The sequence below is a fragment of the Anser anser genome (assembly GCF_964211835.1).
Source record: "Anser anser genome assembly, chromosome: 13".
Lineage (NCBI taxonomy): Eukaryota > Metazoa > Chordata > Aves > Anseriformes > Anatidae > Anser > Anser anser.
This window is the reverse complement of record NC_139734.1, coordinates 5080064-5106197: the sequence shown is the minus strand read 5'-3', so window position 1 is coordinate 5106197 and position 26134 is coordinate 5080064. Positions and strand designations below refer to the sequence as shown.

At 42.0% G+C, this 26134-nt stretch overlaps 3 protein-coding genes and 1 long non-coding RNA gene across 20 annotated transcripts in view; 3 read left to right on the top strand and 1 right to left on the bottom strand.

Moving 5' to 3' along the window:
- ACSL4 (acyl-CoA synthetase long chain family member 4) overlaps positions 1 to 3164 on the top strand; it is a 39221-nt gene extending 36057 nt beyond the window's left edge. For all 12 annotated transcript variants that reach the window (XM_083797359.1, XM_083797357.1, XM_083797364.1 and 9 more), the window contains one exon: positions 694 to 3164. In XM_083797359.1, coding sequence (XP_083653485.1) covers positions 694 to 851 — 158 coding nt within the window. In that variant the 3' untranslated portion in view covers positions 852 to 3164. The remainder of the gene's footprint in view (positions 1 to 693) is intronic.
- Positions 1 to 22422, bottom strand: part of NXT2 (nuclear transport factor 2 like export factor 2) — a 73098-nt gene extending 50676 nt beyond the window's left edge. Inside the window, exons 1-4 of one of the 6 annotated variants that reach the window (XR_014571980.1) lie at positions 20817 to 22422; positions 18882 to 18968; positions 17638 to 17782; positions 14693 to 15431 (exon numbers count right to left, since the gene is read on the bottom strand). Coding sequence is in view for 5 of the 6 variants with exons in the window: in XM_083797451.1 (XP_083653577.1) it covers positions 16553 to 16731; positions 17638 to 17782; positions 18882 to 18968; positions 20497 to 20598 (513 nt within the window). In the remaining variant the exon portion in view is untranslated. The other 5 variants (XM_083797453.1, XM_083797451.1, XM_083797450.1 and 2 more) reach the window with 5 other exon arrangements.
- Positions 3301 to 15496, top strand: KCNE5 (potassium voltage-gated channel subfamily E regulatory subunit 5). The gene has a single exon (XM_083797456.1). The coding sequence runs from the start codon at positions 8736 to 8738 to the stop codon at positions 9042 to 9044; it is 309 nt and encodes a 102-aa protein (XP_083653582.1). The 5' UTR covers positions 3301 to 8735; the 3' UTR covers positions 9045 to 15496.
- Positions 22423 to 22450: 28 nt separating the features above from the next.
- LOC310880915 lies at positions 22451 to 25927 on the top strand. The gene is made up of 2 exons (XR_014571987.1): positions 22451 to 22624; positions 22724 to 25927. It is a non-coding gene; the product is annotated as an uncharacterized lncRNA (long non-coding RNA).
- The last annotated feature ends 207 nt before the right edge of the window (positions 25928 to 26134 follow it).

Genomic DNA, 26134 nt, shown 5'->3' with positions numbered 1-26134 from the left:
GGCCTACATGCAGAACCTGATAGCAAAGCCCATCAAGCAGTGTACATGCAGCAGCTCCCTACCCTGTTCCTGATGCCGGGGAGGCACTGAAGCAGCTACCCACCTCCTCCCTTACTCACCCCTCTTCAACCTAGTGCCTGGGCAAGAGATAGGAGCAGCTTTGGTTGTAATGAGGCTGTGCGTGCACCAAGCGACTAGTTGAAGGGAGAGTAAGTGACTAATGTAACAAAAATACAGAGAAGCCCCTTCATTTTGAACCCTAAACAATCTCTTAAGAAATAAAAGTATGGGAAAGAATTGCTCAAGCATAGAAGGTATAGAAGTAAATATGAAGTACATCTAACTAATCTGAGTTTATACAGTTATTACTGTGTTCCTATGATAGTGATCTAACTCAGCATATCCTCTTGTGACAGTAGTCAAATCTTCAGGCTACAAACTCCTTTGTTGCAAGCTTTAGATTTTTACACTCTCAGATCCAATACAAGTTAAATACAGTATGTTATTAGAATATTTGCACACTAATCAGCACTGAGCTTTGGTACACAAGTTTGCTTGTGTACCTTCTTTAAGGTTACTCCATCAAGTAGGACACCATATTACACAAGTCTTAGAGCGCTTGCCTTAAGTTTTTAGGTAGAGTGAATGTTTCATTTGACAACGTTATGCTTTTGTTTCTTGTTGTCCCTGCAGTGAAATTAGAAAGGTTTGAAATACCCATCAAAGTGCGGTTAAGCCCTGAACCATGGACCCCAGAGACTGGGTTAGTAACAGACGCTTTCAAGTTGAAACGGAAAGAACTGAAGAACCATTACCTCAATGACATTGAAAGAATGTATGGAGGCAAATAAACAAGTTCTGTTGACTAGACAGTTGTGCAGAAGGTTCCTTCTCATGCCTTGATTTTGGATGTCTTTGTATAGAGTAGATATCACATGAATTCAGAAAATACACCAAATGGATGAATGTTTCTTATAATCTCTAATGAGAGCAAAGATCTTAGACTCCAAATTCATAATTACTAGCAGAAAACCTTAATGTGCTTTAGTTTCATGTCATCATTTCCAGTTTTGAGACAGACATAATTATGTGAAGCAGTATGGACAAATAATGTTATTGTTTCTCTAGCATATTCAGACTGCTTGCAATTTCTCCCTAATTGACTGTGAAGTCTGATGTACATTTCAAAGAGAAACATTAATATAATTTTGACGATTCTATCATAGTAAGATACTTAGTGGGGACAAAATGTGTATTTAAAGCTTAACTGTCTCCACTTAAAATAAAAATAAGAAAACAACATGGGTCAAGAACTAGCTAGAGATCACTAGTAATGTGCTGCTTGCGAATGGATGGATTCTTCTGCACCTCAGTTATCTTCAGTATTTACAGTGCCTAAAAGAAAATATGAAGTATACTTATTGAAATAAAGGTGAACTGAAAAGCTTTCTAAAAACAAATTATTTGAAAGTTTCACTCAAGAGCATTGAATCAACTATTTCAAATTTCAGCTCACCAAATACATCTTTTACGTGCCACCACGTTTTAATTCAAGCAGAGCTTTCACACTAGGACATACAGTATTTAAAAACAAAAAACAAAGACTTGCCTTGCTGCAGGAGGTTCTGATGAGAAAACATCAGCTGAATGCAGAATGCAAAACTTGCATCCTGACTGGCAAACGGTGAAATTGATGCGCAGTTGTCTCTAAGCAGATTTGAAACTCAAAGTTGATTTATTTTTTTTTGAGGGGGCCTGATCCTCTAGACCTTCACGTACATGTGAGTAATGGTACAAGTTACCTCTGTGTAATTTAAAGGATCAGAATATAAATATCTGTGTTACAGAAAGTTATTTCTGTTCACCTTTTACAATAATGGTAACCAAAACAAGACAACCAGAAAACAACAGTAGTTTCTCCACGTAGTTTTATTTTACTTATGGGAAAGTATGTTGTGGCTGGGGAGATCTTTGTTTTAAGGGACTTGTTAACAGGGACAAATCACTCTACATAGAGATTCATTATAAAAATGTTCTTTTATTAACTGGAAATTGTAGATGTGCTGAAGTGAGATGTTATAACTTAATAATAGTTTATAATTGTGTGCAGCATCCTGTACTGTGTCTCTTTTGACTTGCTAGTACGTGAGCGCCTGCATCCCTGCTAGCTCTTTACACTTGAACCGTAAATGCTGTAAAAAGTGGAGGCTCTTGATACTGTTCTACTTTGCACTTTTCTTAATCATTTTATATATGTTGCATACATTTTGTACAGGTGTGGCTCAACTGCTATATATGACAAATTAATTTTAAAGTATTTATAGATTTCTTCTATTCATAATGTGTTGTGTATATGATGGTTAAAAAGGAAAATTATTTGTTATTGTCACTGTACAGAAAGTAAAAGATTTTGTACGATGCTACTCTTTAACATACTAGCTTGCAATTTCAGGGCAAGTTTTTATTTTCTCGCATGTATGTGTATTTTTTTTCTCCAGCTCAAACAGCTTTTGGCTAAAATACATCATGGCTATACACTAGTCAACCAAACTGTCCCTTTTCCTTGGGACCAATTTGAAACTTCCCCATGCTTAACTTCTCTGGCCAGTCCAGAACACTGCCAGTCCATCTTCCAAGAACCCTGAGGGAGAAAGGGAAACAGCAGATCTAATACATAAACCTGGCTGCATCTAGTTGTGCATGGAATTAGAACAGTCACCAAAAGGAACCAAAAAATAGCTTTTCTAATATTCCTAATTGTATTAAGAATATTAGAATACATAGCATATATATAAAGACACATACATCGGTTTATGACAACAGAATTACTTTCTGTATCATTAGCACCTTTTCAAGTGACTCAATCCTGGACCTATGTCACCAACTTTTCCATGGTTAAAATCAGTCGCTGTTATGTAATGGTCAGACAGCCTGTTAGCATCACAGAAGTTAAATGCGTGTAAGAAAGTTACTTGCACTTGGACCTGTCAGCAAGTTGTATGATTTTCTTTTAAACCATGAATGTATTTATATGAAATGTATTTTATCTAGACTCTGGGTACCCTCTGTGTCTTGGTTGACTGAGAATTGCTATTTTCAGTATATATATATATATACACACACACACAACAGTTCAAAAATGGAATACAGTTGAAATGGTTAAAGAAGCTGTGTTCTGGAAGATCTTTATTTGTTGCATATTGTTTCCAGTTACTGTTCAGCACCTCTCATTCTCTCTGCAGCTGAGCAAACCTTCACAAAATGAACATACTACAAAGGCTGAAAACAAGTGTAGGGCAGGCTTAGTTTATCTTTTAAGAAACTGAATGCAGATATACTGCAAAAGTATTCAATATACATCAGCTTTTCGAGCATTTTGGAGAAGGGGAAAAAAAAGGAGGGGTAACAACAGGCTTACTTCAAATGTAATATAGAGTTTACTTGCAAATATAATACTTGCACTGTGGTAAGAACATCATCCTTATTTTTAATTAATTCTAAATCCTTTTGTGACAGAACTTGTAGAGAAGTAAGGAACAGTATGTGTGAGAAGGTCTCTCTCAGTAGAAGGAATTAGGATGCAGATGAAGTGACAGTATATGGCTTTAAAACCATTACCTGACAGTTACAAATGATACCCAGTGTTTAACTGAAAGGACAGGCGTGTGGGACTGAAGACTGAGAAAGCAGTCCATTTGTTAAACCTGAAGGTTCCAGAGAGATGAAAACAACTGTGAGCTCTCCAAAAAGAAGACTCAGAGTGTAAAGTCATCTTCACAAGACTGAGAAACAAGTTCAAAAAGAAAGGAAGGGACCAGTTCAGGCACAGATGGTATTTAGTCTCTCTGCTTCAAAAAACATAGGGTATCTAAAGACAGACAGAGTATAGCAACAGTCACAGGGGGGCTTGAAAGCTTCATCTACAAAGAAAGGCTGAAGAAGCTGAGTTTAGCTGGCCTGAACAGGAGTGGCCCGTACCAAGTTCCGATCAACCTTCAGCTACATACAGCTTTGTTGCCCTAACAAAGGCACAAAAGAGCTGTCTCCATTGGAGAAGGTTTTTAAAAAAAAAAAAAAAAGTCTACACTAAGGGATATTTTGAGAAAAACACCACAACTTTTAAACAAATCCCTTATTCAAGGAGGAACTGGTTGCTCAAGGTCACTGTCACTGAAAGTCCCTAGAGCATCAGAATGAACGAAGGTTACATGAGCACCTTTCAAGGACAGCTTTGACACTGATCCCCGGGTAGGGGCTGGAGGAAGTGATTCACTTCCTCTAGATAATGCAACGCTAACATCTGCACGTAACAGGAGGCTGTCCTAAATGGCTTGCAAGGGAAAGAAGTATAAACAGAGAAAGGAACAAGTTAGTCCCCTACGCGTAGGTTACGTGGTTTCACAAACCCAGTGTAATTTGGTGCCCATTACAACACCAGAGAGCTTTGAGCGTAACAAGAAGCAGAGAACCCCCCAGGTAAGCCAGCACGAGGAACTACAGCACCCGTCCAGCGCTTCAGGGCTGCATACAGAGTAGGACAAGTTGAGAACGGGGGTCATTAGTCAGTCCCCAGTCAGAACAAAACCAGAACAGCCACCCTCCCACCTCCCAGACTGTTAGCTTTGAGTAACTACAATGCAAAAAGTAAATTCTGGTTATTCCAAAATTCCCTGAGCCTGCCTACTGGCTAAGCACCATTTACATATGAGTAAATCAGTTTCCCTTTTGGAGGGTAATATTTAAGCATTAGAAGGTCAAAAAAAAAATATCTGGTGCTTCTTTTGCATGAAGTACCACAAAGATGATTTATAAAATGCAATCAACAAAACTTGCAGTTGCTGCTTACAGGAATGCTGAAGAGCGGACTCACCAGGTGTTTGACAGTAGTGTGAAGTTACCTGGAATAAATAAATCTCATTTCCCGTTAATTCACTGCTGCAGCAAAGTGGGACATTGATAGGTTTGTTTTTAACAGGAGGGGATTGCATGAGCCATAGAGGAGCAGCACTGACCATACTAAAAACTACACTTGTTGTTGGGCTGTCATTGTCACCTCATTTGACTTGGGTGAGTTCTGACAGAGGTGGGGTGCTGTATTTCTCTGCACTATTGCTTTGCTACTGGGAGCTGTACACCTAGAATCATGCTACTCCTTTACTGGGGAAGAGAGATCTAGAAGAAAATCAGACCAGTTTTGTTGGATATTGACCAAAAAGTGTTTTAACAAAGCATGCAGCTGATTACCACAGGTAATTTGTCCAAAACTGTGTTTAGTTTGAAGTGTGCAGTCTTGACATTAGGCCAGTGCTAACTAAATTAAACAAAGACAGCTCCGGGGCACACTGGTCCTCAGCCCTCACCTATACATTTAAAGAAGGGAAGAAACAACAACAAACCACCCCAACAACAAACCAACACAAAACAAAAACTGTAGATTTTTTTTCCACCTGTTCTCCCATTTTGAAACACCACCACCACCAGGTTTCTGTTGAGATTTTTTAAGAATAAAACAAGCCCAGCTACGTTTTGGGTGAGTCCACATACTGTTCCAGCACTTCGCAACAGAGTCCCAGCCCCAGGAGGTGTTGCTGAGGTTTTTGTTTGTTTTAAACAACGTGGTATTTAACCTAAACCTTTCCTGTTGGATATGGATCAGTTTATTACTTACGGTGCTCCCCCAGGGAGTGAACACAAAGAATAGGATCACTGTTCTCTACAGCTGCCTGCCCTACTTTACTTTTTGTCTTTCAAGTCTAAGCAAACCCAACCTCTCCTGATGAGCCTGCCTTTACAAACTTTAACCAGGGTCATTAAAGCAGGGCCACTCTGTCCCTGTTTGAAATACAATACCCACCCCATCTGCCCTAGGCAGCTTAGGGGAATTACCTCCCAAAGCCTGTCTGTAACGTTGCTGCATTCCAAAACACATTTCCCTCACATGCAGCAGCTGAGATCTGCCTTGTGCTCAGTTTGCGACTCCCTGTAACATACTGCTTTTTTGCAATAATGCTGCATAGCTGCCACTAACGTGGCTGCACATCAGCTTTTCTGAAGCATCACCCAGAGGAAGGAGATAAAGTCCCAGAAATGAAAACCATTTTGCATTCTGATTTCTTTCTTCAGAAGTTTGTGGCCCTTTTTCTCACATTGGTGTCATCTAAAGACCAGTACAAGCATTCTTCCTGTGCCAGGCTCTTTTCCTGGGACAGGGAACTTTATCTGGTACCATCAGGGAGGTTACACGTGGCAAACTACAGTTTGCCCCTTCCTATAGTATGTTTTCGTTAGCATGAAAGATTTTCTTGCCTTTTTTCCCCCACTTCCTTCCAGTGGGACATTGACATCTTGGCCACTGACAACAGTCTTACCACATTACTCATCTCACTAGTTTGGATTAAAGGACAACCCTATCCTAACATGTATTTAGCACCTTAAGTATTAGGGGAATTCCATATGACCTGTGTGAGGGCAGGCTTAGTCCTAAGTACTTCTGGACCAGATTTCCGTCCTGCTGCTACTGTGGAGAATTACACCACCGCAGAGGGCAGCAAAGGATGGAAGGTGTACCTACTGCAAGGCTCACAGCTGGGCCAGGAGCGGGCTTGGCAAGTGTGACAGAAGCATTACACTGGCAGCTGGCAGCAAGCAGAGGGAAAACAGCACCCCAGTGCTGGGGGAGCAGCAGCAGTGCCATCTCCAGCCACCTACCTCACCATCTGCTTCACATCCACACCCCCTCCTGAAACCAGCACTGGCAGTCACAGCTCAACATCCAGATCCATGTGGGAAGCTGAGCTGGCTTTTAGAGTCCTTTTTTTGCCTTATTTTTAAAACCTGCATCTCTGCTTTGAACGCTTACAGTAACACAATAACAATATTGTTCTGAAGGGCAGAAACGTGCAGGTGGTGACAGGGACTTCTTAAGGAGCTCTGCAAACAAACGCTACGCAGCCCAAGCTTCACTTCTAACAAGTCAGTCTGACTCAGTTTTAACCTACATACAGCCCACTAACAGTTACTGGCAAGTAGGGTCCTTACTTTGAAAGGTGCCAAGAAAATTGTTCAAGGCAACAAAAAACAGCCTACTTTTGTTACAATACGCTTCCAGAAGGCCTTCCTTAGACAATGAAATAGCAAGATGCCTACAACACATCTGAACCAAAAACCTTGTTCAGAAGAGACATGACACACCACAATTACCCTTAAACCAGAGGATTTCTCAGTTATATTTTGCTAATGCAGAAACAAGAAACAATCAACCCTTAGAAAAAAAAAGGATAGAGAATATATCATGGTAGAAACATCCCCATTCTACTAGTACTTATTCCTGGTGCAAGTTAAAAAGAGAGGCTTTAAGGAAAACATGCTGCTATTCTTTCAAAACCCACCCAGCAGACTGTAGTCTTGTCTGATGCTGTTTACACAGAAAAGCACAAGTCAATAGCAACCTGACTTGCATTTTTCCCATGAAAGCAGCAAGAGAAAACCAGTACAGGGCAATCGGTCGGCCCTAGCTACCTCCTGGAGAGGAGCAAAGGAACTGCTCAACACAATGACCACAAATCCCGGAGAGACTGTGAATCTGTAACAGATGCAACTGCCACAGCCACCCACAAGCACAATGACAACTGAATTCAGAAAGTCACAGGATAAACAAGTGGGGAGCAGGGAACATTTGAGGGCCTGAGAGCACAGGCTTTCAAAATACCCACAACTACAGGCACAGAGCTTTTGGGAGAAAAGAAAATGAAGAAAACTTGCCTATCTGCTGCAGCCTCAGCCCTCCACCACAAACATACTGGACACAGCCCAGAAACCACCAATACTCAGTCCTCCCCAAGCCTTTTTGCTCAAGCAACAGACTCTCTACAGTAAGTTACTAACTACTTTAATTACTCCAATTAATTCTGCTTAATTAATTAGTGTGTGACCACTGCAGCTGCTGCTCAGGCTCCTATGCCCTCATCATCTTTCCTTGCAACTCTGGTCCTTGCCTTTGTCCTCAACATCAGACTTGCTCTGTGACCCTGCCCAGGGCCTCCTGCCTTGCTGTGCGGCGGTTTTGCCCGCCGTTTTGTCTGCGCTGTGCTCGGTGGCAGCTCTGCCAGGCTGCAGGCACACAGCTGCCCAAGGGCATTGCTAACAAGAGCCCCACAAACTGGACTGATGAGTGGCTGAAGATCAAATTGCTAAAACCAGCTCCTCTCTGGCTTTATGTCAGTGGGTCTGCATTTTCCCAAGTAGTTACGAAAAATCATGAAAGATCTTGCCACTGTACTTCAGGGAACTGCAAGCTAAGATCCCCCTGTTCTTCACTGCTCTGAGCAGAACAGATTTTTCTTAGTTCCATCACCATTCCCTACTAAGGGGAGCCCAGCTGGTGCTCAGCAGGGCTCAGTGCCCTCACCTGCGCAGGACCTGCTCCCGGGGGCACAAGCATGAAGATTGCTCAGCTGCTTTCTACACGGCTGCCCCCTTTTTTTTTTCTTCTCCAGGCTGCACCTTTCAAACAGAATTAGATGATTTTATCCTTTCTGGCATACAAACGCGCGTCTGAACGAAGTTAGGCAACCGTAAGGAAGCAGACCTAAAGGCTCTCCGCTCCCGATTGGAGCAAAGACTGGAGCGATCCCAAAGGGCTGGCACGGCCCCGAGCCTCCTGGCACAAAGGCTGCGCCCAGCAGCTGCCGAGCGGAGGGGCTCAGCCGCGGGGCCCCCCCGTTCCGCACCCGGCCATGAACTGCAGCGAGGCGCGGCGGCTGCAGGCGCTGCTGGGGTCATTGCTGCGGGAGCTGCGCCGCGGCACCAACGGGAGCGCGGTGGCCGGCGAGGGGCCGGGGGGAGATGCCTCGCTGTACATCCTGCTCATTATGGTCTTCTACGGCTGCCTGGCCGGGGCGCTCATCCTGGCCTACACCCGCTCGCGGAAGCTGGAGTCCAAGCACGACCCCTACCACCTGTACATCGAGCGCGACTGGGGCCGCGGTGGCCCCGGGCAGCCGGCCGAGGAGGGCGGCCCCGCCGAGGAGCAGCGGCTGATGTGAGCGCCCGGAGCCCGGGGGAGGAAGAGGAGGAAGAAGAGCCCAGCCTCGGGACCGCTTCTGCCGCGGTGCCGACCCGGGGCCCCTTCCCTCGCGCGGGGCTCCCCCAGCTCTTCGGGGGGACCACCGCGCTCCTCCACTGACCGCCTGCGGTACCGCCTGCCCGGAGCCCTCCCGTTTATCGTCTGCAGAGCTTCGAGGTTTAAAGGTCTTCCTCCTCTTCCACCGCTTGTGCTCCCCCCGAAGGCAGCGCTTCGGCAACGAAAGGCAGCTCCGTGATCACAGCGTCATCCCCTCCATCACCCCCCAGCCCGGGTCGTTACGGCAGGTACAAGGCTTTGCAAGGGTCAAGACGCGTTCTGCTAAAGCAAGATGGGTTTGGGCTCGATGTGGAGGCATTTATTAAAACAAAACCAGCTCAGAGGTGAAGTTGTGCCCATGAGGAAAGCATCAGTACCTCCTGTAGGTGCTGTGACTTTGCCGACACACAGTAAGTGCTAAAGCCACCAGTAACTTCTCTCCACCAACCCAGAAATGTAATTCCAAATATATCTTTGTACAAGTTAAAACTTCGAATTAGAACAAACAGCATTTGCACTTCACAAAGAAGTGAGGCAGATAATGGTTATTTTCAATATTATTTGAATGTTCTAGCTGTGTTAATAGCCTATCATTTCTTGTAGTTGTTATCGTTCCCCCCCCCCCCCCCCCCCAAAGCTTAATGAACAATCCCAAGGAACAAGTACCTCCACCCAGCCCAGTTACTTCAGCGTTATGATTTTATCCAAGGTAATATGTCATTAGATATCTAAAGTGTATCTTGTGAATCCTAAACACTTTAAAAAGCATGAGGCGGGGGGAAAATTCAAGCTCCATGAACAACTTCAGTGTGAGTACAGGCAATAGTACTACATGCCAGCACTGTAACAGTGGATGGCACGTGAAACCTTCAGCTCGGCAAAGAAAATATAGTAGTTAGCGCGTGTGAAAAAATAATTTAAGAAAAAACAACAAATTGCCAATATTCTTAAAAGCCCCAACTAAACTGTTAGACAACAGTAACAGGTCTAGTCAGCCACCTCCATCTAAAAGGATTAAGAGCGTACCTCTGGCAAATGAAACTGCCAGTTTTGATGTGGACTTTGCGAAGAGCCCTAAGCAAAAAGTGTATGTATTTTAAGTTACAGAAGCTGTCTAAAGAACTTCCACACAGGGCTAACTGCAACATGGTGCCCGTCGTGTTAGAAGACTTTCTGTGAGGAATTCCTTCAATACAATGAAAACTAAGCTGACTACAGCCACGGTTTCCCCCTATGAGGAGGATGGGCTAATTACACATATCCTTTTATATAACTCTGTCCCAGTGATTAGTTCTCTTTTTCTGCCCGAACACTGTCCATCAGCAGGACTCTGGCCTCTAAGAGGCATTAAACTATTTGGAAACTACAGCACTAATTGCTGCTGCTGAATTCAGCTAGGTAAGGCAAGAACAGGGCAAGGACTGTTACAGTTCTCCGAGTACGAGAGGTCTGTACGCATTAAAGCTTCAGTGCACTGGACACTAAAATGTGTGCTTGACACGTTTCATGTAGTATCAGCCAGTTACTGCTTTCCACTGCTCCATCCTACAGACAGCTCAGAAAGAGCCGTCCTCCCAACCCCTCCCAGTCAGCATCCAACAAATACCACTAACTACGTTCTCCATAACCCACATGCTTCTCCTCTCCTCCCCATATACAAAGTGCGTGCAATATGCTGTATTTAGATCCTGCCTAAAAAAAAAAAGGGCTGCCCTGGAAAAAGGTTTCATTACACATTTCACAAATAGGGAAGGCACAAAACCTCCTGCCAAGTAACTAACAAAACATCTACTTCTAATTATCTGCTGTTCTATCTGTACCTTTCAATACCTGCAAGAACCATAAGGTCTCTGTGAACTGTAGCAATCTGTAATTTACATCAGCCCATCTATTCTGCCTTATAGTTACAGTTCAACCAGATGTTTAAATAAGATAACACCATCATGCATCAACTGCAGCTTATGCTGGAACAAGATATATACCACATACAGATATGCTTAAATACATCTACAAATACTTAAATATACAAATGCATTTGCCTGTATACATGTGTTTATTCAGTTCACACATGATATTCATGGTGACTGGCAGATATTTTTTCAGAAGCCTACTGGCTTCGAGAAAGTGTGGAGGACAAATGTAAGCGACGGTGTTCCCAGATGTCGGGCAGAAAGATTTCATCTATTCTGCCTTCTTGCTTGTATTAGGCCAGAAACCTCAGAATGATCTACATCATGTTCTAAAGATAGTGCCAATTAATTTTTTACTTCCTTTTATATCTCATTGTACTTTGTGGATATGATAAGTCTGCGACAAAATGAAAACTATTTTTATTTCCTATACCCATCTCACATCTGACCAATCCCCTTGGAATAATAACCAGATATGTCACCAGTGGACCACTATACAAACTGTAATTCCATTTGTGTTACCATCAAGATGATGTGGAACCTGCAACTCCAAAGACAAAATATTTTCAGTGTTTTTCAAAAATATTTTCAGTGTATTTCAAAATATCTTCTTTTAGAGTTTATCTTTTGCCCACAAATGTATAGAACCATTTTGTGTTACAGGCCGCATACTGTCCTAAATCCTATTATATTACAAATGAAAGAGGAAAGCACACAGTGGGATTGTTATAGAGGAGCATTAGGAGTCTTATTGGACTCTTATGGGAAAACAGAACCATACACTTGAATGAAAACCTCAGTTTCTTGACATCTCCCCAATGAAAGCCGCCTTCATGGAGTTCAGCTGGGAACAAACACCCTATCAAACCAGGTCAGACTGCCTTGGCAAGCAGCACTGCCCCAGGACTGGGAGAAACAGAACAAAAACTAGCCTTTCAGAGTAGCGAGACTTCAGTCCATTAGAAATTCTGGCTTCCTAAATCAATTCAGTGACACTGAAGAACTCACAATGCACTTACAGATCATTCCATCCAGATGAGTCTAAAGATGTATAAAGGGTGCGCTGAGTTCCTCAGTAAAGCATGCTTTAAGCACTCAGAACCCAGGAACACACTCTAATTTGACACAAGGGCAAATAGCAGAGCAGGTAACACAAGTTCACATCAAGAGTTCACTCCTACTCTGTTGGTACAAACGGACACACCAAAATATTTGAACACCCAAGAGAAATTCACATGGTGGCATACAGTGACCTTGATGAATATTAATCCCACCACCAACATTCACATATTTTTGGTTTAATAAAATTAATACATTGTACACTTGTTAGAAACCTTAAAAAACAGGGAAGCTCCAAACCCACTGGGAACGAACTGAATTAGCTTTGAAGAATATAAAAAATAGCTACCGAAATGTAACACGCTTTTTGAATCGGTACCGTATTTCTAAGGTACCTGTATTACTGATGTAAGGTGAAATGCCAATTTAGTCTCCACAACCCATTCAATCACTGGACACAAAAGATAAGGAAATGGATTAATTCATCTTATTAAACCCAGTCTTCTAAAGGAATAGCTCAGCTATCAATACCTTTTTCAGTTAGTGTCAGAAAATAAAAGCTTGTTTAGAAAGACTTAACTATTCTTTTCTTCAGCCCTGGGGAGATATTGCAAGAGCAATTTCTAGATTCACTTTTATCATACAAGCAAAAATATCTTGTGTTTTAGCTCTGTGATTTGTGTTTCCCAGCACTCCTAAGCCTTTATACTTTATCAGCTGTCAGAGCCTTTTTCAGGGTAATTACGAAAAAGTGACTGCTTGTGAAGCCTCACTAAAATCTACACCTTCAAACACAGCAAGAACATTACAATATAGGTAGCATTACTTGCTTCTAGACCACAGTTCTAGGTCAATGCCCGTTTCCACATAGACACGGCCCTCACATTACCATTCTCTTTTCATTACTAGCAATGGTTGGATGGCAGTCTAAATGTCACTACAGTTTATAGGACAGAAACATCACATTGAGACTGTTACTTTAGCCAGTTCAACACCTTTTACTGCTTCACAGTGCTCTTGGTGAGGCATTTGCTATAGAATTACCCGTTATTCCGAATATTTTTTTTACTGCAGCACTGACAAGGAGCTGACAGCCTGTTCTGCAGTGTCCCAGCACCATGCTGCAACAATCAGAACTGATATCTACAACACAAGCAGTAAAGATAAGAAGCCACAAATTATTTCCTGAAGTTTTAATATCGTAAGAACAAACTATGAAAATGTCTTTAAAAAAAAAAGCAAGACTTTTTTTTTAAAGAATCTTACAAGAGGTCTTGAAAAACTTCAAAAACTTACAAAATATAATGAAGTGCTAATAAAGCAGCATTTCTTTTATAATGTGCTTTTTCCCAGTCAGGATAACGAAGTGTAGGCATATCAAAGTGTCATTTGTATCAGGAGAATAAATCACTTTTCTCCATTCCATGCAACAGCAGAGTGTTTTAAGTCAATTTAACTGTAGTATGTTAGAAGAACAAAGCAACCTAAGAACAGCGACTTCCAAAGACAATACAGGGAAAATACACAAACCAGATCTATCAAGTCTTCAGCAGCCACAATTTAGTATGTGGAAGTGCTAAGCTCCTCATCTGGCTTTGTTTCACTGTCTGGTTGTACATTAGCAACTCAGGAATCAGACAAAAAAAAAGATGGTATTTCCTGGTTGCAGCTTACAGCATTAACAAGTTCACATAATAGACGCCTAGTGTAAATTTAAGGTATTACAGCACAGTCAACAAGAGGAAACACTAAACCAGCATGGACTGATTTGGTACTGAATGGAACAAAAACCTTTTGTACATTCTCTCCAGCTAATTTCACCACAGAAGTGATAACAAGCAGTACAGAGCTGCACCATCCCTAACTTACCCAGCTAGTTTGAAAGAGATTTTGTGCTTGTGCTATTAGTTTCTCAGTGTTAAAGTTACTGACTTCATCTGATATCTACATTATCACTTAGTATGTTCCAAAAAACCGTCTTGTGAAGCAGCTTTCTCAGCATTAAAAAGCAACAGTTAATCGTGGCAGTGCTGAAGCACTCTAAGTGATCCTCATTCAAAGATAATAAACAGCCAGCACATGAACAGTACTTTTCCCTAGACTCAAACAATTAAGCTCTAACAACTTTATCTTCAAAAATCCCCATATGCACACCAACTCCAATTCCAGCTACACATTTTACTCAGGTAGTTGTGTTGTTTTTCGTTTTGCTTTTTAAAGTATTAATTGCAGAAGTCAAATTTTAAAACGGCATATATTTAAATAGCATGGAAATAATTGGTAAGACTAACATTTGGTTGAAATACTGTCTCAGATATTCAAAAATCTCCCACTCTGCACACAGACACAAAAAAAGCTTCAGAACTGCTATACAAATAAAATTTGGATCAAAATATCCAGTAGGTATTTACTCCCAGGACAAGCTTATCAGGTACAGGTGTAAGTGTAGTTTCTGGTGTCTGTTTTCAAAGCTCAAGCAAATGCTACAGGTGCACCCATCGCTACATTCCAAGAGTCAAAACCTGTTTTGTGTAGGTAAGCAGATCCGTAACACTACTTATGTAAACAATAGCAAATTAAAGAAAAGCACACCACACCAGTGTCACAGTTCAACGATGCTATATAAGAAACAGGCAGATTTTGGGTTTTCCTTTCAAACTCATAGAAGAAATACAAATATATGAACCTCACATATTCTGTTAAGAACAAACAGTAATTAAATAGAGCAATCCTTTCTTCACTACATACAGAAATAGCAATGTATTTACAGTATTTACAATTTTCAAAGATTTTGGACTTCTTACATTGTTTTGCAGGAATTAATATTCTTCAGGTTGAAAAAATAGTTACAGTAGCTTGAGGAACCAGTCAAAATATAAACAGCTTCTGAAGTAAGTCAGGTTACTAATTCCAGCTTACTGATGTAAAGACTAGAGTGCCTTAAAAGGAAACAAAACCACTCATTTCACCTAAATATCCCATTATTCATGGGACAGTATCACAAACGTTTTAGACAAATTGATATTGCTCATTTTCACAGTTTTCCGATTTAAGTAATGAAACCAAGTGAGCTGCAGTCTTAACTGCTTTGTGTATTCAGGCTGCTGCTGTCATTGCAGCAGTATTAATATCAGTTACAATTTCCCCTTGTATTTTCGTTTACAAGCAAGCATATTCTCACATATAACTAAATTTTGACTTTTTGCTCAGATTAAAATAGAAATATACCAGTTTGAAACAAAATCTGTTTATATTCAGGTTCACTTTGCAAGTTCCCAAGTTAAGATGGGGAGTCTTCTATCCTGCACTTGAGAAAACTATTCTTAAGCAGTCAAAGGTTCCTGTAAATTTAAAGCAAGGGAAAAAAAAACATAGTAATTAAAGGTAACTGTAAAAAAAAAAAAAACACATGAAAACTATAGTAAAAATCTGTAGGTGAGGAAGATGGTACTTGTGTTCAGATCTGTTCTAAGTTGACAATAATCAATGAGCCTGTTCCGAATTAACAGTACTGTAGATAAAAATTGTAGGCTTCACAGTAATACAAACTTTTAGTGCCTTTTTTTTTTTTTTAATTACAGTACTTCCTGAAAAGATAATAGTGATTCAAAACTTGCAGACTGAAGATGGGAAAACTTGTCCATCCTTCATAGCGGCAGAAATAACAGTTAGGGCAGACAGAAATTATGTTATTTGCCTACTTCTTACACTGTAAGACTTCAAAGAAAAGTAATGTCTGAAGTCCTTCACATGCATTTGACAAGAGTTGCTGGCATAGGAGTTCTGAGTTATTCAGCATTCCCTATATACAGATCAATGTAAATTAACTATATCCAAATTACTGAGATGCTCAAGTCAAAAGGAAACCTGAAAAGATTTAGTCCTTCGATACCACTGTTAGCTTCTCAATGGACTATTTGACAGATTACACACTCACGAGCCATATTTTATACTTTCACAGAACAGAATTCATCGTCAATTCATCCAAGCCTCTTACAACCAAGAGTAGGTAGCTTTGAGAATTCTACATACGTCACAGGCATCTTCTTCCAAAGAGGTAAGATGCTACTGTAAAAACAGATCTTTTCAAGTTGAAGCAGTTACATGTTTGGTCAGAACTATACATTACAAGTATTTTGCTTCCAAATAGTAGTTTCTGAATTACATACAAAAAGTCTGTAAGTGGCAGCAAAGCTGCATGTAAGGCATTTTAGGAATGATTCCAACGCAGCTCATTGCCTTCAGCATTTCCTTAGGTTCAACTAACACGAGCAACCTCTTACATTTTCAGACTGTTTACTACTAAAGCCATGCCCATTGGGATCAACCCTGAGACATCTGTAGACCTTCCCTAATGACAGACGCAACACGAAGTGAGCGTTTCCACGCTTGCAGAATGGCTGTCCGTACAGCTGGCTTCATTGTGTCGCATGAGAGAGGTCAATCCCGCAGCCAATCCTCACTAACTGGCCCAGTCCTGGAAGCGGAAACAGTCACTGGCGATCTTCCACACCGTGTTGGTAGGCGTGGCTTGCGCCGTCAGCAAGAAGTTCTGATTGAAGTAGCGCTGCTTGTTTCCATCAAATTTTACTGTCCCACATGTCACCACGAGAACTGTCGTCTGGCTTTGAGTAGCTTGCTCTTCACAAGGAGAAAAAGTATAAAGAGAACAACCCAAACAAAGACTAACAGGTAAAAGAAGTAGGAAACGTGGAAGTTTTATTCATTTCTGGTTGTACTAGGTATAGGCTAACAGTTAGTTACACATCCATGAAAAATACAGTTTTGTTGCATCATTTCTATGTAGACAATAGTGTATTCGCTCACCAACAGTGCTTTTTAATAGGTTTTGTATTTTCATCTCATGTTGTTCATTTTAGAGCACTAAAAACAGCCCCCGGGTTTTTGCTTAGAATAAGCTCTCAGGATTTGATATACGTATTTAGCAAGTTGCATACATTCCCCTCTCCCTCACCCCACCAGACCTTGTATCCTTTTCATGGCAGAGCAAAGCAAGCATGCTTGGCAACAGGCTTTTGTCTTATACTCCGCAAATATCCATTGGAAGTCATTTATTAACTTCTCAATTACGTAAGCATTTCTTTGGCAGTTGCTAATTAGAAATCAACGTAACTTAACATCAGTTCAAGACAGAAAGAATTCAGAGTACATACAGGTTAATGATTTGTTCCACGTTATACTGCACGTCAGCATCAGAGGCTACAGCAGAGGTCTCTTGGCTCTCAGACATTGTCAAGGACAACATAACCTAGTAAGCCAGACTTTTTACAACCCACGAAAATACATCACATCTGAACATGATCTTAACAAAAAATATCCTTGAAGTGTTTTCCCAGGCATGAGATGTAGTGTGGAGTTGCTGCACCTCTTGATTTGTGCTTTATTTATGCACAGCTTGACCTTTTAACCCTCAGTATTTTCTCTAAGCTAGGCCCAAGAGAAATACTGAGCACTATTATAGCTGTAGTTCACTTTCAGTGGTTACAAAATACCTAACTAAATAAATAAATTGTAATGGAAGCTTACCATGAACAGGCTGGCAGTCCAACACATTAACCTGGAATTCGCTAGACGGCAACATTTCAAAAAATTCATTCAGTGCTTCTTGCCCGGACACTGCATTACCGTTCCAAACTAAGGTTGCTTTGTCCAAATAAAGCCTAGTCAAAACCTGAGGAGTTATGAACAGACATATTTGGAAAAAAAGCGTAAGCACAACACTCTCCACAAAGAGGTTGAGAGAACAGTGTTTTGCATTACAGATTTCTTCTGTTACTTAAATAAATAAGATGCCCTCCTCAATTAGCTCCTTTTAACAATTAGTGCTCCCGATCAAGAATTAAAATAAAAACATGTTTTGCTTTACAACTTGCATAGTGACTCGTGTCCAAATTTCAGTATTGATGAGATTCCTTTAACAAAGCTAGAAATACAACTGAACTACTTGATAACAAAAGGAAAGGGCTACTTTTGCAGAATAATTAATTGCTGATTTTGTGTGTGTACATACATATCACACAGGTAGTCAGGAAAGTATAATCTCAGGTTAAAAAAAAAAAAGGAGGACAAAAACAGTAATGGTGGAAACCTACAAGACGACAATTACCTGCAGCAGCAGCAGCGCAGCACCTCCCCAGTATTTCATAACCTGTGGGGTGACTTCCCTACCTCCCCTGCAAGCTGTTGCTACATCTGCGACTATCCTGCTTATGCACAGTGTGACTCAGTAGTGACACGCAAGTGTTATTTTCACAAAATCTACAGCTTTTGAAATTACAATTATAATACAGTAACAAGTCCAAAGAGCAGTCAGTTCCCACAGGTTTTTGTGCACAAATATCCATTACATGATACAACATGAGTGTGGTCCATGAAGACTTCTGGAGTCAGACAGAGCTGTTTCCACTTTATCTTTCAGCACTCCTAAAGATTCCCAGAAACAGAAGGGAGAACTGCTAGTAACACAAGCTTAGCAAAAAAGGAAGCTAAATCCTAGCCTCAGAGGTCACGTGGTAAACCCTAAATGTAGCTGGACATGAACTGAAATATACTGAAGAACACTACGGCACTTCCTAATCAGGCCCCCCTCACAGCAATGCTGCACAGTAACACAAAAAAATTTCCTACAGGGCAGTCCAAGAGGCCAAGTTGAGATCTCTGTTTTAATACAACACTAACATCAACTTCCAAGTACTTTCAATTAATGCTCATTAGAAAAGCAAGCAAAAACACCACAGGAAGTTCAAACTATTGTCAAAATATCTACATACCCTCCTCCTTTTATCCATTGTCTCATAATAAATGTTGACAAATTCTTCTGCAGCTCTACAAGCCTGATCCACATAAGTTTTGAAATCCTGGAGAGAAAAAAAACATACAAAATTACTGAAGTTAGGCAGTTTTATGCAAACTAGTCATCCACACAACTTCTCCAGATAGTTGTCAACCAAAGTCACTATCCTTTCCAACCTCACTGAAAGATGATGTTAAATAATGATGAAATTAATTCCAAACTCCTCTTCTATGTGCTGGATGTAGCAGCTTTTAGTAAGGTGCCAGTTTTAAGAATCATTTATGAATGCTGATTTATTTATTGTATTTAAATTGGAAATGCTTACATTGGAAAATGGGCTATGGCTAGCTGAACTCGTGTGAACACGCAAGTATTCAGTAAAAATAGCTTTTGTTGCGATGGCTGGTCTGAAGAAAAGTTAAGGAACAAAATTTATCCACTTATTTCTGAAAATTAGCAAGAATCCCATCACACTACCGCCACAGGCTCATTTTTAATCCAATTGTATATATATGTAAAATGTAGTAACAGTTATAACTGGATATATAGGAAGGAGAAAGAAGGCCTGTGACCATGCTGACCATATTCCAGTATGAATTGCTCCAGTGTTATATCCACAGGTAAGAACCACCACACACTTCTCACATATCTCTATTTCATTCATCCAAAGGTTATCAGCCTTTGGTGTCACACCACTGCACTGGGATCTCATCCAGTTATTCATTCAGTTTGGTTACCTGTTTGGCCCTTGATCTCTTACAGACTGTGAACAGTGATGTCTGAACTTCCTGTCCATAGATCTATAAACTTTCAGTTGGTTTTGCTATGATAATTTTGTTTAAAATATTATCATTCTTCTATTTCAGCATTGTATTCTTGGTATCTGCAACTCAATCACTAGTTCCCAATTTAACTATTTACATCTTCTTGGCAGTCTTTAATGAATATATACCAGAACTACCACAAATTCCTACAGCATTACCCCATGAAACACTTCTGCTCAGAGAAATTCCCATACTGTAAAATATTTAAGTGACCCATCAAATGATTCCTGCTTACTCCACAAAAAGAAATATTCCATATTACTGTTTACTATTTTTTAATATCCCACTGTAAGAACACGAGCCTGTTCTTCATCTGTCTAGCTCATCCAACGGTTTCTGAACCCACAGGCCAATTCCCAACGTGACAAAGTACTCCTAAAGACACTGCACTCCAGCAAGTGCCAACAGGAACTCTTTGGAACCACGAGACAAACAGTATTCAGCTGCCCACAAGAGGAACGGTGGTCAGAGCTCGGCCTGTTGGTTATGTGGCATTAGGGGTCGGCCAGCACCCCTCTGCACACACGCACTTTGCAGCCAGCGGCCATTTCGCGCATGTTGCCATTCAGACCCCACATAGATAGAAGGGATGTGAGGGGGACCGCCAGAAAATCCGTAAAGCACTGTTAGAGAACCTGCAATCTAAGGCACCTAGGAAACACGCTGACGTTCTTTTTAAGCGCAGCGCTGAGCAGCCGCTCGGAAACCCGCACGGGCCACCTGGCTGAGAACAGCCACCCGAGGGAGCCAGCCGAGGCCGGCCCTCACCTCACTCAGGGCGCCAGCTGAACGCCTCTGCGGACGGACACTCCGCGGCGTCTCCGGGCTCCAGCCCGCCGCCCCGCAGCCCCTAGGCTCTCCCACTCCCATTCTAGTTCCCTTTTAAAGACCGCGGCGACGAGCAGCCGCCCCCTCCCGCGCCCCAGGCCCTTCGCCCTGAGGCCCTCAGCCCTCCCCCGCCCCAGCACCGCGGCCCGGCCAGGCACAGAGGCCGCACAGAGGCCGCCAAACCTCCGGCCGAGCCCCCCAGCGCCGGCGGGGCCCAGCCGTGCCCCCGACGGCGCCCCCGCGCCGTGCCCCGCTCTCACCAGGGCGGCGGCCATGAGGCGGCGGAGCGGAGCGGGCCCTGCGAGGCGCGCGAGCGGCGGGCGGGCGGGGCCGGACGTGCGCCGCTCCAGGGACCCGCCGCTTCCGCCCGCGCGGGAACCCGGGGGCCGCGGGTTCGAGGCCCGGCCCCGCTGCGAGGCTGAGAAAGGCGCCGGGCGAGCGCCGCGGAGCTCGGCGCCTGCCCCGGCGGTGGGCTTGGGGCACTCGTGTGTGCCCACGGGTTTATTCCTGGGGGTTTACCCAGGCTGCGGGCTTTGTGTAGGGCTCGGGAGCCCTGAAGGGTGCGCCACTTCTCTCTAAGGAGGCCTAAGGGCACGCTGCTTGGCTTCCCGGCAATTCCTAGCATCCCGTTCGCTTTTCTGACTCCTGCTGAACGCGGAGCACGACCCCAGGATTTTCTCCAGAGCCCTAATGGTCACCTCCGAGCCCCCGGTTTTATACGTGAGGCTGGCACCAGGAAACGTGACTGCACTGCTTTACGCCCACCCGCAGGAACTGACCTCCGGGGAAGGATCTCCCTGCCCAGAGCCATTTGGAGCACACCGTGTATTTATAGTAGGCCAGGGGTGCCAACACTGAGCTGACCTCAATGCTGTTTGTAAAGGTTTTTGGAGAAAATACTAGTCATGTGTGAAGGTGGCTGAGTAGAAATCCTCAGCGAGTCCAAGCACCTTGGCTTCCACTGCACTTTTCTCAAAATAAAGGTCTAACCAGAGCTGCACTTTGCACCATTATTCTTCCTCAGCTCTTTCTCAGGCCCAAGTGAAGCTATTAGTCATAATTTCATTCATTCGTGTGTTCTCCCCTATAGCTACAAGCACTATCCTCAGCATAGCATCCCTAGTTAACAAGGTAATGCGAGAGAAGACACTAAGCCAAAATACTGCGCAGCTGCTCCCCCAGCAGTGCCCTCAGCCATGGGTGCACACAAAGAGAGCAGCCCACTCACTGCAGATCTGCTTTACCTCTGAATCTGCCTTCAGCACGTTCAAGCCTCAGAAACACAAAGGCATCCAGAGTGCAGCAGTGGAAAAGAAACAAGAACTTGCACCTGCAGTTCTGCTTTTCAGTACTAGCAAAACCAAACACTTTAAGCTAATAGTTAATCTGTAGATTTGAGTTGTTTCATTCTCTAAGAAACCAACCCTCTCTGTATTTTTTCATCTATTTGTTGTCATGTTCTGCTCTCCGTGTTCTTCCTTAAAAACACTCTACAGTGAGAAGAAAATGCTACAGGCACAGAACATCTAACGTATTACTGCTCGATGCCACAGTGCCGATACACTATCTGTGTTCTCGATATAGCCACAGGTACAAAGCACCCAGCTCCACGGGACTCCACAGTATTGCCTTTCTGTTCCGCACAGTTTGACTCTACACACGATGCAGTGTAACTGTGGGATGCTAACGCAAGGTATCTCCTGCTCTGTCCTCCAACACGAGAGCACTCCCAGCCAGTTCCCTGGTGCCAGCTCTGCAGGCACCTGTTACACCTGTTCAAGGGCACAGCAGAGCACATTTGCTACAGCAGCTGTTTTAAAGAAGAGTTCAAGGGCAAAGCAATTCAAAGTTGCTTGCTTTAAAACCTGAAGGTGATAAACAGAGGTATGTATACATTAGCATCAGGGAATTTTATACTTGCTCTTTGTGATTCCTCACTTGTAAACTTAAAATTCACAACTTCTTAACTAAGTGTAAGAGACTCTGTTTCCTTCACACAGATTCCACTTAACAGCTGCTATTTTCTTCTTAGATCTGCAGGGAGTGGTTTCACATGAACTTTTCCTGTGTCAGTGCCAACTTAAGCAGTCCCTTTGTTTTACTGGCATACCTGTTTACGGTATGGCTCAGGACACTTGGCCATTATTTCTCCTGTGTGATTTTTCAGGCAGATCCGTTCACCACTCGAGTTCAGTGTGTGACTCCAAGACACAGAGGGCGGAAGAAGAACAGCAACAGCAAACGTTGAAAGAGAAGCATGGGATGGATCTACTTCAGGCAATCTAAGCCTCAGTCGCGGTCAAGATTTTCTCTAACTGTCACTGGAACAGCTGCAAACAAGTCAAGAAACACTTTGTACAAAAAATTTGTATAGGAAGTGTTTTTTGGTTTTCTTTTTTCATAAGTCTATGTTTGTACTATATATGTATATTAGTTTGTTTAAGATGCTAGTTTAAAAACATCTATTCTTCATGAGTTTAGGACCAAATTACACTCTTTTTGCCCAGTTACATTCGAGTGGCATGGAGATTATATGTATATAATGCCATCTGACCACCAAAAAAGAGTTGTTTTTTACAAATGGGTTTATTAAACATGTTTTTCTCTGGATTATTATATGCCTTTGTTGTTACCTGCTCTTTGTCCTCAAGTACTTAAACCTGATTGTTCTGAGAAGTGCCTGCAACTATTTCAAATATTCGGACAGGTTATGTAACAACATGCATATATACTGCTGTATCATGCCAAACTCCCAAAATAAGATAATTCGATGTATTCTGTTTGGCAAAACACTGAGACATAAACACCCCTATTAAAATCACAAGGAAGCAAAGTCATTCAGAATGCAGTATGTTTTTGACCGAACTATACAGCATGCAATAGAACGGAAGTTTCTGCATAACTTTCCTGAAAATTCCTGTTTCAGAGACTGTACCAACAGTGAAACAGACCTAAGTCCTACAGAGATCACAAAGAGAGACTGTATCTCAAATGGCTTACAGTCACAGCTAACGCAGCAAGCAGCTCCACCAAACATGTGGCTGACAGGTAAAAAGAGGATGTAAAGCTGATGCAAGCATGCTTTTGCAAAGACCGGTCATGTATACAGCAGAACCCACTCCTATGTAGCAACTATGCTATGAACGTTGGACCCTGTCATTGGTAGTAATAAAAACAAACAAACTTCCCTAACAACATTTCTAGTATGAAATGAAGTGCCAAGCAGACACTGTGTCAGTTGCATTTTGACAGCATAGTCAGCAACACCTGACTAGTTCCTATGAGCAGTTAAAGTAGCTTATGAGAGCAGGAACTGAATGGCAGCCTCAGTATTTTAAATCAAGCCAAGGTTACAAGCAAAACCATTTTAGTTGCTTGAGTTTGATATCTTACAATGACTGGCCCTTGGGCAAGAAAAGAGAAACCAACCCAGCAGTGTTATGGTGTTGATAAAGCGCATGTTGGTAATCAGCCAATTAGTTGACTCCCTTATTTAGGACAGTCTGGTGGAGATGGTATTATTCACATTGGTCTGTTTGAAAACAGTCTACAGAGGAGCATAGGAGAATGGCATTTCTTCCTTCTGCTTCTAAAATAACAGTTGTCTGCTTATTGTGAAGACTGAAAAGCAGTTCAAGTACAGAATAGCCTGGAGCACAACAGGACTTAAATGGCACTATTGTGGCCCTCCATTATAATTAATTTGGTGATCCTTTTCATGCTTCTTGTAACATTAATGTTAGTGTTGTGAAGCAGCACTGACCTTGTCCTGGGAGAATTAGTCTGGACCTCAGATGGCCTCTCTGCAGTGCCTGGCAGCAATGTGAAATAATTCCTCAATATTTTTATGCAGAAAAAGAAAGTGAGTTTGGGTTCTTCAGCACCTTCCAGAGTTGTGAAAATATTCAGGAGGTCTTACATGCTATGCTACAAGTAGATAATGATAATGATGTGCTCTATATGTTAATTTGTGAATGCAATTTCATTTACTGGCAAATAACCAGGTGGAAATCGCACACGTTATTTACTTACTTGTTAGCAAGTTGCACTTACTTTCACAGATAGCTTGGCCAAACATACCTTATATTGTGTTTGGAAGACTGGATGTAAAAATGGGTCAATTTATAAGCACTTTGTCCTTGATTTCCTACATATTTTAGATCTCTTCATGCTTCTGCTATGTGTATCTTTTTTTTTTCCATGTGGGAGTGACTTTTCCCCAGCCTGCTGTGCCGGCCGGGAGCCGGCAGGGGGGAGAATGCACCAAGATCCAGCGCTCCCATAGCAGGGACTGAGCCAGGCACTTGCAAAAAAGAAACTTGCTGGTTTGCTGGAGCAAGTTGAGTCGTAAGGCCGTCCAGTTAAATTTGCATAATGCAGTATACAATAGGGAAAGACCTGAAGAGACTCAAGAGACCTGCAATTACTTACTAAAGATTATGTACAGCTGACTGTGAAGAAATCGTATACTGAAGGTGATAAACACTGGGAATGGAAAGATGCATCTGTGATCGGACTGCTGGGGAGAGGACTGAGAGTTTGGGTCAGGGCATGTGAGGCTGTGCCCTTTAGTAGACTGAATCACATCCAGGAGTGTCAGCTGTATACTAATTTGTCATTGCTGTGTAGGAGTTGTATCACTAAGAAACAACATATCCTGCTGAATTAACAACTGCTCAATGATGATTGCTTAATACAAAAGTTCAAACATCTTCCCATTTTAAATCTCAAGTCTGTCATTGTGTCACTACATCACCATGCTACCTATTTACCTCAAATTAATAAAAGTACTTCATAATACCTCTCTCATATAAAGAAGACCTATCATCAATTTCCAAACAAAAAAAGCAATGCATTGAAATTATACATGACTTGTTCAAGGTCACAAAGGGAGACAACTGCAGAACTGAAAACTGCAATCTTTTACACTCACCATGTAAACATCTTCACTCCATTCTGAGATATTGGTGTAAAATTAAAAAGAATCAATCCCATCTGTTATCTTCATTCTGTATTTCATGTTTATTTTCTTCACATTAGACACGATTTAGACAATATGTCTAAAAAGTACAGTGTCATGTTCCTTTTCTATGGATTAGATGTGTATGTAATGACTACTGTAAATGCTAGTGGAGCGAAGGAATTGTATTTGTGTTATTACAGAGACTGTGAACAACTTGGATAAAACAATAGAAACGTGACAAATACCTGTAAAAGCTTTACCTCTTTGTTTACTCATATGCATCTGTGAAACCTGGAAGAGTAACAGGCTTGGCACAAGCCTCCCTGCTGGCAGGCTGTGCAAAGTTCTCTATTTTTCAAACACATTAAATTAGGAATCTGAGAAAAAGATTTTTTAAACTCTCATTTATCAATGGCTGCTCCATCAAACGAAGTAATGTGTAAAGAATAAAATCAGAAATAGTAAAAACCAGGGTAGCTAGTGAGTTCATAAACCTTTCTGCCAGTTCAAGATTTGTGTCTACAGATTACATTTTTTTCATTCAACTACTTTACACAGTGCAATCATTATATTTTGTTCTGGCAACAGTTCATCAGAAGAATACGTCTCAAGCAG